The sequence below is a fragment of the Austrofundulus limnaeus genome, unplaced genomic scaffold, assembly GCF_001266775.1.
Source record: "Austrofundulus limnaeus strain Quisiro unplaced genomic scaffold, Austrofundulus_limnaeus-1.0 Scaffold2522, whole genome shotgun sequence".
NCBI classification, from domain to species: Eukaryota; Metazoa; Chordata; class Actinopteri; order Cyprinodontiformes; family Rivulidae; genus Austrofundulus; species Austrofundulus limnaeus.
Window position 1 is genome coordinate 1 of NW_013954924.1, and position 13,537 is coordinate 13,537.

General features: G+C 40.9%; 2 protein-coding genes across 2 annotated transcripts; both read left to right on the plus strand.

Moving 5' to 3' along the window:
- Nucleotides 1-80: 80 nt before the first annotated feature.
- On the plus strand, nucleotides 81-939 carry LOC106511117 (uncharacterized; the record flags this gene model as incomplete). The annotated part of the gene is given in 1 exon segment (XM_013999863.1): nucleotides 81-939. A coding segment is annotated over 1 exon segment (343 nt), but the record flags the coding sequence as incomplete, so codon positions are not given.
- Nucleotides 940-6,631: 5,692 nt separating this feature from the next.
- LOC106511116 (zinc finger protein 184) lies at nucleotides 6,632-10,286 on the plus strand. Its single transcript, XM_013999862.1, has 2 exons — nucleotides 6,632-6,787; nucleotides 7,381-10,286. The coding sequence occupies exon 2, from the start codon at nucleotides 7,446-7,448 to the stop codon at nucleotides 9,468-9,470; it is 2,025 nt and encodes a 674-aa protein (XP_013855316.1). The 5' UTR covers nucleotides 6,632-6,787; nucleotides 7,381-7,445; the 3' UTR covers nucleotides 9,471-10,286.
- Nucleotides 10,287-13,537: the final 3,251 nt, after the last annotated feature.

Below are 13,537 nucleotides of genomic sequence, written 5' to 3' on the forward strand. Positions count from 1 at the left end.
GAAATATATTTATGTTTGTGGTTGTAATTTGACAAAATATGGAAAAGTTCAAGGGGTATGAATACTTTTGCAAACCACTGTAACTCTCATAATCCTGAAATCCTAGTGTATGCATTATTGGATACGCAAAGCAGCCACACGTTTGTTGATCAGGAAGTATGCGAGCGGCTGCAGGTGGTAGCTGAACCAGTGAAGCTTAAGCTTTCCACCATGATGGGAAAAGACTCAATTGTCAAGAGGCAGAGAGTTAGTGGACTGAGAGTTAGATCATACTCTTCAGATGATCTCATAGATCTGCCTCCCTCCTACACAAGAGATTTCATTCCACTTGAACGAGCACATATTCCCACATGCAAAACAGCTAAAAGGTGGAAGCACCTCAGCACCATTGCTCACGAAATCCCTCTCACTGATGGACTGTAAAGTAGGACTTCTGATAGGCTATGATTGCTCCAGAGCCCTRGCACCTCGAAAGGTCATCACAGGAGGAGATACAGAGCCCTATGGCATCAAGACTGACCTAGGCTGGAGCATAGTAGGAACCGCTCCATAGCGTATTAATGCCAAGTAAGTAACTGGTCTTTGTCATCGTARATCTGTCAAAGAGGTCCCACCTGTGACACCCTCAGCAGTCATCAGAGCTCTCGAAACAGACTTCGCTGACACCACACCAAAACAAAAAGCATATCCCAGGAGGATATTCAATTCCTGGAAATCTTAAAGGGCACCATACATCAAAACGAGTATGGCCACATGGAGATYCCTCTTCCCTTCAAATCACGTCCAGCTCTACCAGATAACAAAAGGCTTGCCTTGGTGCMATTGAGACATCTGAAAAGAAAACTAGACAAAAATCCTACATTTAAAGAGGACTATGTAAAGTTTATGGACAGCGTACTCAGGGATGGAGAAGCAGAGAAAGCAAATGAAGAACCAGAACCAAGATGTGCATGGTACATACCTCACCAAGGCGTCTACCATCCTCAGAAACCGGGCAAGATCAGGGTAGTTTTTGACTGCTCTGCAAAGTATGAAGGCACTGCTCTAAATGACCATCTCCTGACAGGACCAGACTTGACAAATGGGCTGACTGGAGTTCTCTGTCGATTTCGTAGACATCCAGTGGCGGTCATGTGTGATGTGGAGAAAATGTTTCACAGATTCCACGTCAACAGAGAAGACAGAGATTACTTACGCTTCCTGTGGTGGGAAGACGGTGATACAGACACAGAGCCAAAAGAATACCGTATGAAAGTTCACCTGTTCGGAGCGTCTTCATCCCCAGGCTGTGCTAACTACGGATTAAAACACKTTGCCAGCCAAAATGAGAGTGAGTATCCTTCAGCAGCAGACTTCATCAGGAAACATTTTTATGTTGATGATGGCCTTATCAGTCTGGACTCTGTCGAAGAGGCAATCAGTCTAGTTAAGGATGCCCAGGCAGTCTGTGCCAAAGGAAAYTTAAGACTGCACAAATTCATCTCCAACAGTCGGGAGGTGCTAGAGTCCATCTGTCCTTCAGAATGTGCGGTCAGTGTGGGAAGTGTGGATCTAAACCGTGCCAATCTGCCAGTTCAAGGTGCACTAGGGATAAGATGGAATGTAGAGAGCGACACCTTCTTCTTCAAGACTGTCTTGGATGACAACCCAGTGACACGGAGAGGGATTCTTTCAATAGTGGCCTCTGTGTATGACCCACTAGGGTTCTTAGCCCCKTTCATCCTCCCAGGAAAGAAGGTGCTGCAAGAGATGTGTCAGAAGGGCATTGGCTGGGATGAGCCACTACCAAGTGATCTGAAGCCAAGGTGGGAGAGTTGGCTGAGTGACTTAAAATTCTTGACAAAGTTCAGATCCCAAGGTGCGTTGTGCCTAAAAACTTCGGCAAAGTCGTAGAAATTGAACTGCATCATTTTTCCGACGCAAGCAGTCAAGGCTATGGCCAGTGCTCCTACATCAGACTCGTGTGTGAAGAAAGGGTGTATTGTGCGCTGATCATTGGCAAAGCAAGAGTCGCTCCCACGAAAGTTGTCACCATACCAAGACTTAAGCTAACGGCAGCTGTGGTCTCAGCAGGGGTGAGCAACATGCTGAAAGGTGAGCTGGAGCTCAAGATTGATAGAGAATACTATTGGACAGATTCCCAAGTAGTCCTTGGTTACATCAATAATGAGGCTCAGAGATTTCATGTCTTTGTTGCCAACCGTGTCCAGAGGATCTGAGACCTAACTGACCCAAAACAGTGGAACTACTGTATGTTGACACAGAAGAGAACCCGGCAGATCATGCCTCAAGGGGCCTCACACTAGCAGAACTAGATAGGTCCAGCTGGCTCTCAGGGCCTAAATTCCTTTGGGAAAGGGACATAGTCACCCACAAGAGAACCCCAGAGCTCCTAGTGGGAGACCCAGAGATTAAAACAACCCAAGTGCTAAGGATTGAGGTAGCAATTCAAGAGGATTTTGAACGTCTGTCAAGGATCTCAAGGTGGTCCACACTGGTGAATGTCATTGCATGCATCCAACGCCTTGTCACCAAAACTAAAGGTCCCTTAAARGTGGAGGAGAGAAGAGCAGCCACACTCACTCTTGTAAAGCTGGCACAGCAGAAATCRTTTAGAGAAGAGTTGAACCTACTCAGTCAGAAGTCTGGAGTGCTATCATGCAACCATCAGCTACACCAACTGGAWCCCATTTTACATGATGGTGTGATGAGGGTGGGAGGAAGGCTGAGAAAGGCCTCTATTCCTCTAGATCTACGACACCCTGTGATCCTTCCAAAAGACAGRATAATCACAAATCTCATTCTTGCACATCATCATGAAAAAACACAACACCAAGGCAGAGGGCAAACACGAAATGAACTAAGAGCCAATGGTTATTGGATTGTTAGTGGAAGTAAGGCAGTAGCCCAGTACATACGGCAGTGTGTCTCTTGCAAAAGGGCTCGTGGACCACCAGAAGAACAACGAATGGCAGATCTTCCAGATGACCGCATCGAATCTTCCCCGCCATTCACATATTGTGGCATGGACTGTTTTGGTCCATTTCATGCAAAACAGGGTCGCAWGGAACAGAAACGTTATGGTCTTCTCTTCACCTGTCTGTGTTCCAGAGCAGTTCACATCGAGATGCTGGAAGACATGATGACAGATATGTTCATCAATGCCTTACGATGTTTCATAGCCATCCGGGGTGCTGTAAGACACATCAGATCAGATCAGGAATCGAACTTCGTTGGAGCCAGAAACGAAATGGAAAGAGCTCTGAAAGAAGTCAACCAAGAGAGAGTAGCTGCCTTTCTTGCAGATAAGCAGTGTGACTTCCGTATGAACGTACCTGACGCAAGTCACGTTGGAGGAGTATGGAAACGGCAGATCAGGATGGTGAGAAGTGTTCTTACCTCAGTTCTAGCTCAGAGCACTGGGAGACTGGACGACTCGTCCCTAAGGACATTTTTCTATGAAGCAATGTCCATTGTAAACAATCTACCCTTAACAGTCAACACAATCAGTGATCCCAACAGCCTGGAGCCCTTAACACCCAACCATCTCCTAACTATGAAGTCAGTTGTTCCTCTGCCCCCACCTGGCAAGTTTATTAAGCAAGATCTTTATACCAGAAAAAGATGGAGGCGAGTTCAATATCTTTCTGAGCAGTTTTGGAACAGATGGAGAAGAGAGTATCTTGCCAACATCACTCTCAGGCAAAGATGGCATGCCCCTTGACGTAATGTGCAAGCAGGAGACATAGTAATCCTTAAGAAGGAAGAAGTCCCTCGCAATAGATGGAAGCTTGCCAAAGTTCTTCAAGCATGTGAAGATGATGATGGACTGGTCAGAAAGGCCATCATTCAAGTGGGAGAGAGGAAGTTAGGAAAGAAGGGTGAACACCTAAACAAGCTAACTATTTTAGAACGGCCTATCCAAAAGTTGGTTGTTATTGTAAGAAGCAGCTAAACTTGTGTTCAGTATGTAACTGTCACTTATGACTCGTGTAAGATGTTCTTTGCTGCTTTAGAAATTACCATTGGTTATCAATACAGGAAGGAAGTAGCCCTTAAAAATTGTAAAACACTAAATCTGTTTCATGTTAGCTTCAGTATATCAAGTTAGTCCAAGTTGTAGGGACATCCATCTCCATTTCTGTCCAGAATTTGGACTCCAAATAACCAGTTTGCTGCCCTGTGGCCACAAAGTTAATCACTTTTGAAATAGCAATCTTTTCTATAACAGTAGTAATAGGTAGCAACATGCAAAGGCAAAGACAATATTTTTCACCCACTTGTTCACTGGAATGAAGGAGGCGATTCACCTTTGAAATTCAGATTGTAATCAGTACTGATTCTGCACACTTTGTGAGAGACCTACTCTGTTCAGAAACCTCACGCAATGATATCATGAAAGGACATTTAAACTGGCAGATTTTAGCCAGAATAAATTTCCTTTTTCTATTTTTAAACTCAGGAAAAAATGTGTACTGAATCTTTTTAAGTTAATCTTGATATAAGCCTGYCCCCTAGCTACCTGTCTGTTTTTGTTTTCTTCAGATGTCCACCAGCTTTTGCTGCACAAAAGTGAGTTTTCTCTTAAGCAACAGGACTGGAGTTCAAGTCTGGACCAGGAAGACCGGAAGTCCCCACAGATCAAAGAGGAACCGGAGGAGGCTGATATCATAGAGGCTGTATTCAGTCCTGTTCATGTAACGAGTGAAGCTGACGAAGAGAAACTTCAGACCTCTGAGCTTCATCTCCGCAAGACTGAGGAGACCAGAGGCTCTGTGGGACCAGATCAATTTTTAAATTCAAATATCAGTGATGAAAACTGTGCAAACAGTGAGCCACCTCCAGATTTAAACTTTTTGACGAATAATGACGTTTCTGTCTGTGAAACAAGATCTGAAAGCAGTAAGACTTTTTACAGCTGCACAGAATGTGGTAAAATATTCAAACAGAGGTCCGATTTATCAAGACACCAAAGAGTCCACACAGGAGAAAAACCTTTCAGCTGCTCCGTCTGTAAAGCAGCTTTTGCATGGAAACATACTTTGGTGAACCACCTGAGAGTCCACACTGGGGAGAAACCATTTGGCTGCTCTGTTTGTAAGACATCGTTTGCGAGGAAAAGCGGCTTACAGCAACACGAGAACGCACAGCGGAGAGAAACCTTTCAGCTGCTTCCTTTGTGATCAGAAGTTCACCGGTAAGCAAAATCTAATTTATCKTATGAGATGCCACACAGGAGACAACACTTACAGCTGCTTTTTTTTTGCAACAAAGCTTTTCCATCCAAAATAAATTTAATGGAGCATACAAAAATCCACACCGGAGAGACCCCTCACAGCTGCTCAGTCTGCGGCCAAAGCTTTGGTCGCAAGTTGTGTCTGACTCGCCACATGAGGTGCCACAGCGTCGAAAAACCTCACGGCTGCTCAGTTTGTAAGGCAGCATTTAAAAGAAAACATGATTTGGTGATGATACATGCAAGAGTCCACACCAAAGAAAGGCCCTTCACGTGCCCTGTTTGCAGTGCATCTTTTAAGAGGAAGTATACTTTAGCCGAACACTTGAGGATCCACACCGGAGAGAAACCGTTCAGCTGCTCAGTCTGTGAGCAGAGCTTCAGTTTTAAGTCAAGTCTGACTCATCACATGAGAGAACACAAATAAGACTTGCAGATATTTCAGTGTCTTCAGGCAATTTCTCCTTGTTCCATTTTTTTAAACAGCTCAAGTAGGAGATGAGACATGAAAACAAGATAAAAAACTCCAGTAGAACATAAACTGAAAAAAGGGACCTTTACGAACGTTGCATTTGTGAACTAAAATGTTATGCATTTTTAACTTGTTTTTAAATGTAAATTCGACACTTGACAGACTTCATGTCAATATGTTGAGACAAAAACTTCATGATAGATGTCTTATTTATTTGTTTTGTTAATAGAAAAAAAGGTTGATCAAAATGTTCAGCTATGCTACTTCACTGAACGTCAATATTGATTATTGTTCTCAGACCAACAAATATATGTGCACATGGTTTAACAATTGTTGTGTTCTATCTCTAAAGTTTGAAGATGGATTAAAGATTGTTATTTTGTTACACAAGACTGTGTTTTTGTTTTTTTTTAACAACAGTATAAAATAGCTCAAATAGCAAATGAGACGTTTGGAAGAAAATATTCATCAGATCACAGTAGTATCAATACAAACTGACACCATTAAAATCATGTAGTGCAAATTTTGACTAATTCAGATGGGAAAATTTATGTAAAAAATAATGGATTTATATTTATAGCTAAGGATGTGTGGATTTCCCAGCTTTAAACTGCATATTGTTAGTAACTATCAATTTTTGGATTCACATACCCAGTGACAGAAATGTTAGATAAAATGTGGCATGACTGTGCAGACTCACAGACTGTTGGAAAACAAGTTTACTCAACTTTACACCACATGGCTTTAATTTGTGGAATAATAGAGCAATTATTACTTTTAGGATATTTTTAATCAGGATGGACATTTMGATTATATTTATGCATGTCACCCAGTGCTGAAAACGTTATTTTATTTTTGGATTATGTTTCAATTAGCGTTTGATTCGTTTAATGAAAATCAGTTCTTTTGAGTTTTATTTTGAAAACCGACACCGGAAACAGCTTGTTAGCATTTCAGTCATAATAGGTGTCATTGTATTTATCCTACGGTACTCGTTTTGAGTCGATTTTAATCGTTTTAACTGTTTTAAATAATGTTTTCCTGCCCTATACGACTGAAGGCGGGTCTGAAACGTTTAGGTTTGTTTGCTGAGTTTTAAAAATATTTATTTGTTTTATCGTGATGTCAATTGCCTGTGCTAAGCTAACGCTAGCTAAGTCGTCTGTCCAGGGATTGTTAGCTTTAATAAAATAATTTTATTGGTCTATTCGTTTACATTAAAAAATACCCTTTTTCAGATTATCAAATGTATGCTTTTATTTGTGTAGCACAAGTGTACTGATTATTACCACATATTTTTGGGGGGGATTTTTTTAAAGTAATAGTTGTTGCTCACAGATTAGCAATTTCTTGCTGGTTAAAAAAAGGTTAATATGGGTTATCGTTCTTTGCTGCTTACTGTGCTTAAATTGGGATTATTGTGTCACTAGTAGAAGAAAACCAATGTCATGCCACATTTATGTTTTTTTAATCTCCTTTCAATGGTATAACAATAGTAATAGCATAGTAAGTGCCCAAACTTCACTCCTCAGAGACATTTGATTTATTTTACTCTGCAGCATTTAAACATATTAACAATGAAATCCACGTTTAAATGCACAAGAAATGTGTGTTTCTGACTATGTGACTCTGAATTAAACTCTGTGTGTCTCACTGTGATTTTGTTTTGCAGTCAGTCAGTAGCTGTTGGAAGAAGATCCTCTCAGTGATAAACTGATCAGAAGCTCCAGTCTAGACATGACTGATGTCAGTGACTGTAGATATGACAAAAACTCAAACATTTTTGAACCTCTAGGCCATAATGTTGAGAAGGACATAAAATATTGCCCCTCGTCAGGGGGTAAAACATGCAGTGAATCATCACAGCAACCTGAGAAACCACTGAGTGGTTGTGATAACAAGATGAATACTGAACCTTTGGAGAATGAAAGTGTTGTCAGGGATGTTTATGACCACACAATGTTGCAGCGGTCAACTTTAAACACTCAAATAAAAGAGGAAGTCGGTGATTCAGGAAGTCATGATAACCAGAATCTGAGTTGCTTTTTCTGCGGGTCAGAATTTGCAACAGGAGGACTTCTGACAAGACACATATCTGACCATACAGGAGAGAAGCTGCTCACATGTGTTGTTTGCAAGAAAACCTTCAGTTTGGAGTCAGAGCTTGTTATTCACGTTTGTGGTGGAGAATCCTCTCAGCATCATCAAAGCCAAACTGAGGAACCGATTCCTGCCTCCAAACAGTTCAGCTGCTCTCAGTGTGAGGAAGGATTTTCCAGATCTGAAGACTTAAATCTTCATCTCAAGTTGCACACAAGAGAGAACCTGTTCAGTTGTTCAGTTTGCAAGGCCTGCTGCAGTGACAAAGACTCGTTAATTCAGCACATGAGGATCCACACAAGGCAAATGCAGTTTATCTGCCATGTTTGTGAAAAAGACTTCACGTGGAGAAGGCACCTGACGAAACATATGGAAGTCCACAAGAAAAGGAAAAAAGTATTCCGCTGCAGAGCTTGTGGTGCTGAATTTTGCACATATTATCTGTTGTCGAAACATAAAGTTGTTCATCAGTCATCAGAGAGTCCTCACATCCAGGCTGAAGAGAACAGGGAGGAACAGGAACAGATGGAAACAGCAGCTGATGGAGAAGACTTTGGAAGACCAGAGAACTTAAATACAGACACACAAACACAACAGGAAACCAATGTGGAGGCTTTACTATCCTTAAAAACTAAAGAGGATGAGTTTTGGAAAAAAAACAGAGAAACTGAGTCAGATTTAACATCTGTGAGACATAATGAAGTCTCTCAGAGTGACACAAAGACAGACTTACAGCCTTTTACATTAAAGGAGGATCTGAGTCAACACACAGTGTTTGATCCAGAGATACAGAAGGAGGTGAAGCAGGAAGATCCAGAGCCTCCACAGATAAAAGAGGAAGAGGAGGAAGCTGAGATCACCAAGTTCACATTCAGTCCTGTCCCTTTAAAGACTGAAGAAGACGAGAAGCCTCAGTTGTTTCAGCTTAATCACGGTCAAACTGAGGACAACAAAGAGTTTTTGGGAGAACCAGCTGATAATGAGAAGACGTCAGCGCTCTCTGACCCAGAGATTGATGACAGCGACTTATGGAAACCAAAACTTGAGTCAGGTTCAAACTCTGAAAGTGATTCTGGCAGAAATCTATCCAGCTGTTCTGATAACAAGGTGACCGACTCGCTGCAGCCAGAAAGTGACGATAGTGTTGACAGTGACTTTTTTAAAGACTACAAGAAACCACAGTCAAACTTAAACTCACTCCGACAAGAAACCACAGAAAAAGGAGCAAAATATGTTTCAGATTTGAAACCATACAGCTGTGCTCAGTGTAGTAAAGCATTCCGCTATAGTTTTTATTTGAAATCTCACATGAAACAGCACACAGAACGGTACTCTTGTTCTGTTTGTGGTCATAGATCAAACACCAGCTCTAGTCTGAAGGTCCACATGAAAACACACACAGGAGAGAAACCGTTCAGCTGCTCAATTTGTGATAAAAAGTACACAAACAAGGCGAACATGCTGTCTCACATGACTGTCCATGACGCAGAAAGGAAGTACAGCTGTGACGATTGTAAGAAAACCTTTGCTTGGTTTACAGAGCTGAAGTACCACCAGTGTGTCGGTGAGTCCTCAGGTGAACGGACATATGGGGATGATTCAGGTATAAATCTGAAACGACACATTTTAAACAGTTTGAATGTTTTATCTGCACAAGATTAGGTGAATAGGATGTTTTCTTTCATTCATCATAAATGAAACAGGAAAATAATAACCTAAACCATGAAGCTTATTGTCATGTTCTGTCTTGCAGTTTCACCTTCTTTATGCTGATGAAACAAAAATAATATATATTAAACTGCAGATGTGCACTTAAAATTTGTTGATCTCTCTCAGCTGTGACACGAGTTTGTGGAAATGCTGTTTGTCAGATTAAACTTAACAAAATATTAATTTATATTTCTTTTGTATTTTTATTTATGTTTACAGGATTCATGACCTAATAAAAGTCTAATAACCTGTTTTTGTTACAGTTCATATAAGAAAATAAAGTCATGTTTCATACTCAAACAATTTTGCAGATTTATGTTTTAATGTTCTTAAACTTCTGCATCTATATTTTTCATTTTTATTGTTTCATATTTGTGCTTTATGCTTTTTAAAACATTAATTGCTTTTTTTTTTACAAGCATTGGTAGGATAGGATATTCAAGCTTTACATCCAGACTGTCCAACACTATGCTCACAGCTCCATCTAGTGGACATTTAGTTTTACTGTTCTGCATGATTAGAGTAGAGGCAATACTCACCAGTTTTGGTGTGACTGAATTAATCAAAATAAAAATAATTGTAGAAATCATTTTGTTTGCTCTCAGAATTATGTCCTCTGTTCATGTTCATCCTTGCTTCTTCTGTTTCTAGCACTGAGTTATCATGGGATTATCTTTTCCAGTGTTCTTGTTCTGTTTGTGTTTGCAGACACTGAAATATTGTCTCAAATTGTTGTGATAATAAATTGAAAGTCTAATCTTTCAGTTACAACTTTGTTTGATAATGCTCATTTAAACAAACATATTTGCTAAAAGAAAATTAATCCTTTTTAGGACACCCAAACTGATCTTTTCTCCATGTTTAGAGCTGAAGCATCTTTTATCCTTTGAATTATAATTGTTGTCCCTCACTGGTTGAACACACCTGATCCTGATGTTCCATCWTCTGGAATTGGAGGCTCTGGAGTAGGACTTAAGTTCTCATTGTCTTGACTGAAACTTCCTTTTTGCTTCTCAGCAGAAACCTTTTCTAGAAACARGAACAGATACTGGACATTAGGAGGAAARGCTGAAATGAGTATCGCTAAAGAAAGCGATGGCAGAAACTGAAGCAAAAACGTTATTTTCTACTTTCAAATGTGTTTGTAAAATAAACTGCAGTTTCTTTGGATCATAAATATGCAATACAAAAAAGTTTGCATTCTTTAGTTAAGAGAGCAGCAAATTAAAAACATTAAAGATGCAATGTGATTTCACATAAAAAAGGTTAATTACATAAAGACTGGGAACTTGCAATATAAACATCCAAACTTATGTGATGTAAATTAAATGATTTATTAAAACTGTCAAGATATCACAAGCAAAGTGGCATCATGTTTAAACAGATTCATTCATCAAATAACCATACCTTTATTTTTACACTCATAAATACATGTTCAAATCCCCACAGTGATAGCTTGATATCAGACAGAAATATCACYTAATATTGATAAATAACAGCTGTCAGATGTGGAATGGGCAAACACAAGGTGGTTCATTTCATGCTGTGGTATTCTTAGCCAATGGAGCTTAAAACAAGTGTTCAAAAGCTTAAAGTAATTAACCTTTTGTTGTTTTTCTAAAAACAAACWACATAGTAGCTTCTTCATATGCCCATCACTAGTTTGAGGTTTTGAGTGTGGATTTTTCTGGTCCAATATCTAGTCCAGATGTTTTGAAGAAARAGGATGRGACTGAGTTTCCRCTGAAGCCCCGAAAAAGCTCAGAATTCCTGGTTTCTGAGAATCATTTCTCCTCTCTGTGGATTTCAAGATGTTTTGTCAGACTTCCCTTCTGTCTGTATCTTTTACCACATATTGAACAGCTGAACGGTTTCTCTCCTGTGTGAATCCTAATGTGAACCTTCAGGTTTCCACTCTCGATAAAGCCTTTACCACACACTGTGCATCTGTACGGCTTCCCTCCCGTGTGGGTTTTTGTTTCTGTAAACCTCCATTCCATGAAAAACACTTCCAGCAGGTGGGACACCTGAAGGGCTTTTCACCTGTGTGAGACCTCATGTGTGTCTTCAGCTGCCCCTTAAAGCCAAATCTCTTCCCACACTCAGAGCAGCCGAATGGCTTTTTGCAGATGCCACATCCCACACAGTTCCCAGCCTCGTGGTCACAGCTGAGTGTAGTGCCTGGTTGTAAATGCCCCTCTGCATCAGAGTTTGCAGCTGATTCGGGTCTCATCACAGCGTTTRTCATCCCTCTGGTCTGGCTGTGATGAAGATGAGACGACTGATTCAGACCACATCTGAATATCGTCTCTCCTTTGTGGACCYTCATGTGCATTTTCAAATTCCCCCTTGTGCGTAACCTTTCCCACAAACAGAGCAGCTGAAAGGTTTTTCTCTCATGTGGACTCTCGTGCACCTTCAGATTTCCACTTTCACTGAAGGTTTTGCCGCACARCGAGCACCTGAAAGGTTTCTCTCCCYTGTGGACTCTCATGTATCTGGAGACGASCTTTCCACGTAAAGCATTTCCTACAAACAGGACACCTGAAAGGCTTTTTCACCTGTGTGGCATCTTATGTGTAACTTAAGATAACTCATACAGCCGAACCGTTTCCCACACTAAAAGCAATGAAACACGTTTCTGTTATTAGATCCAGAATCATTTACACGGTTTGCACTTTCTGCTCCAGAATATGGATCTGTGGTCTCATWAAAATCCTCAACGCCAACTTTAYACTTTGTTTTCCTGTAATCAGTATTGAGTTCAGGTTGTCCACAGCCTTCTCCTACCAGAGTCACTTCGTTCCCCTCAGTCTTCCTGTGATGAAGATGTGAAGAATGAGGTTCCTCCTCACTTTTCACATAGATATGACTGAATGTCAGCTTAGTGATATCAGTTTCTTCCTGTTCCTTRTTAACAAGTGGGGGTTCTGGGTTTGGGTTCTCATTGGCCACAGAGAAGCTTTCCTCCAGCTGCTGCTGCTGCTGGGCAGGTTGGTCTGTCTCCATCACAGCTGCTGGGCGTCTGGAGGAACCACTGGAACACAAAAACACAAGAAAAATCACAACTTTATGCTTGTTTAATGCTAAAAAAAATCAATAAAAAGCCAACTAAAAAAACGTATTGTTGAAAGGATTACAATGTTTTGGAGGACCAAGTCAAGTCAGTCATCTTTATTCGTATAGCACAGTTAAAACAGATAAACTGTTTTCAAGGTGCTTTACTACAAATAGAAAATTAAAACAGAACATTGTAACACACAGCAATGATGACAATAAAAACAGCAAGTAAAAATAAAATAAAAATATCTAGTGAATGAGGCTAGCATTAAAAGAAACACAAACCGCACTAAGTCAACTCACTCAGTATGAAACACCAGAGAGAAAAGATGCCTAATGTTGAGGGGCAGGTTATTCCAGAGTTTGGGACCGGCCTGCCTAATGTTGAGGGGCAGGTTATTCCAGAGTTTGYGACCGATGACTGAAAACGCCCGATCTCCTCGGAGCTTCAACCTTGTTTTTGGAACCTCCAAAAGCATCTGATCGGATYATCTCAGAGCCCTCGAAGGAGCARATGGTTTCAGTAGCTCTGAGAGGTAGAGGGGTGCAAGGRCGTTTAGGCATTTATAGGTTAATAGCAGGATTTTAAAGTCGACTCTAGTTTGCACGGGGAGCCAATGAAYGGAAGAGAGAACTGGTGTAATGTGCTCAGACCTACGTGTACCTGTTAAAAGCCGAGCTGCTGCATTCTGGACGAGCTGAAGGTGTGCGAAGGAGGGCTGGCTGATCCCAACATACAATGCATTGCAATAATCCAGGCGAGTTGTGATGAACGCATGGATTAAAGTCTCCAGGTCGGGTCTGGACAACACTGGCTTGAGCTTAGCTTCTTGTCGCAGTTGGAAAAAGCTTTTCTGCAGAACGGAACTAATTTGTTTATTGAACTTTAGGTCTGAGTCTAAAACCATCCCYAGATTTTTTACTGAGTGTTTGAGATAGGGCTGGAGAGAATCCAAGTT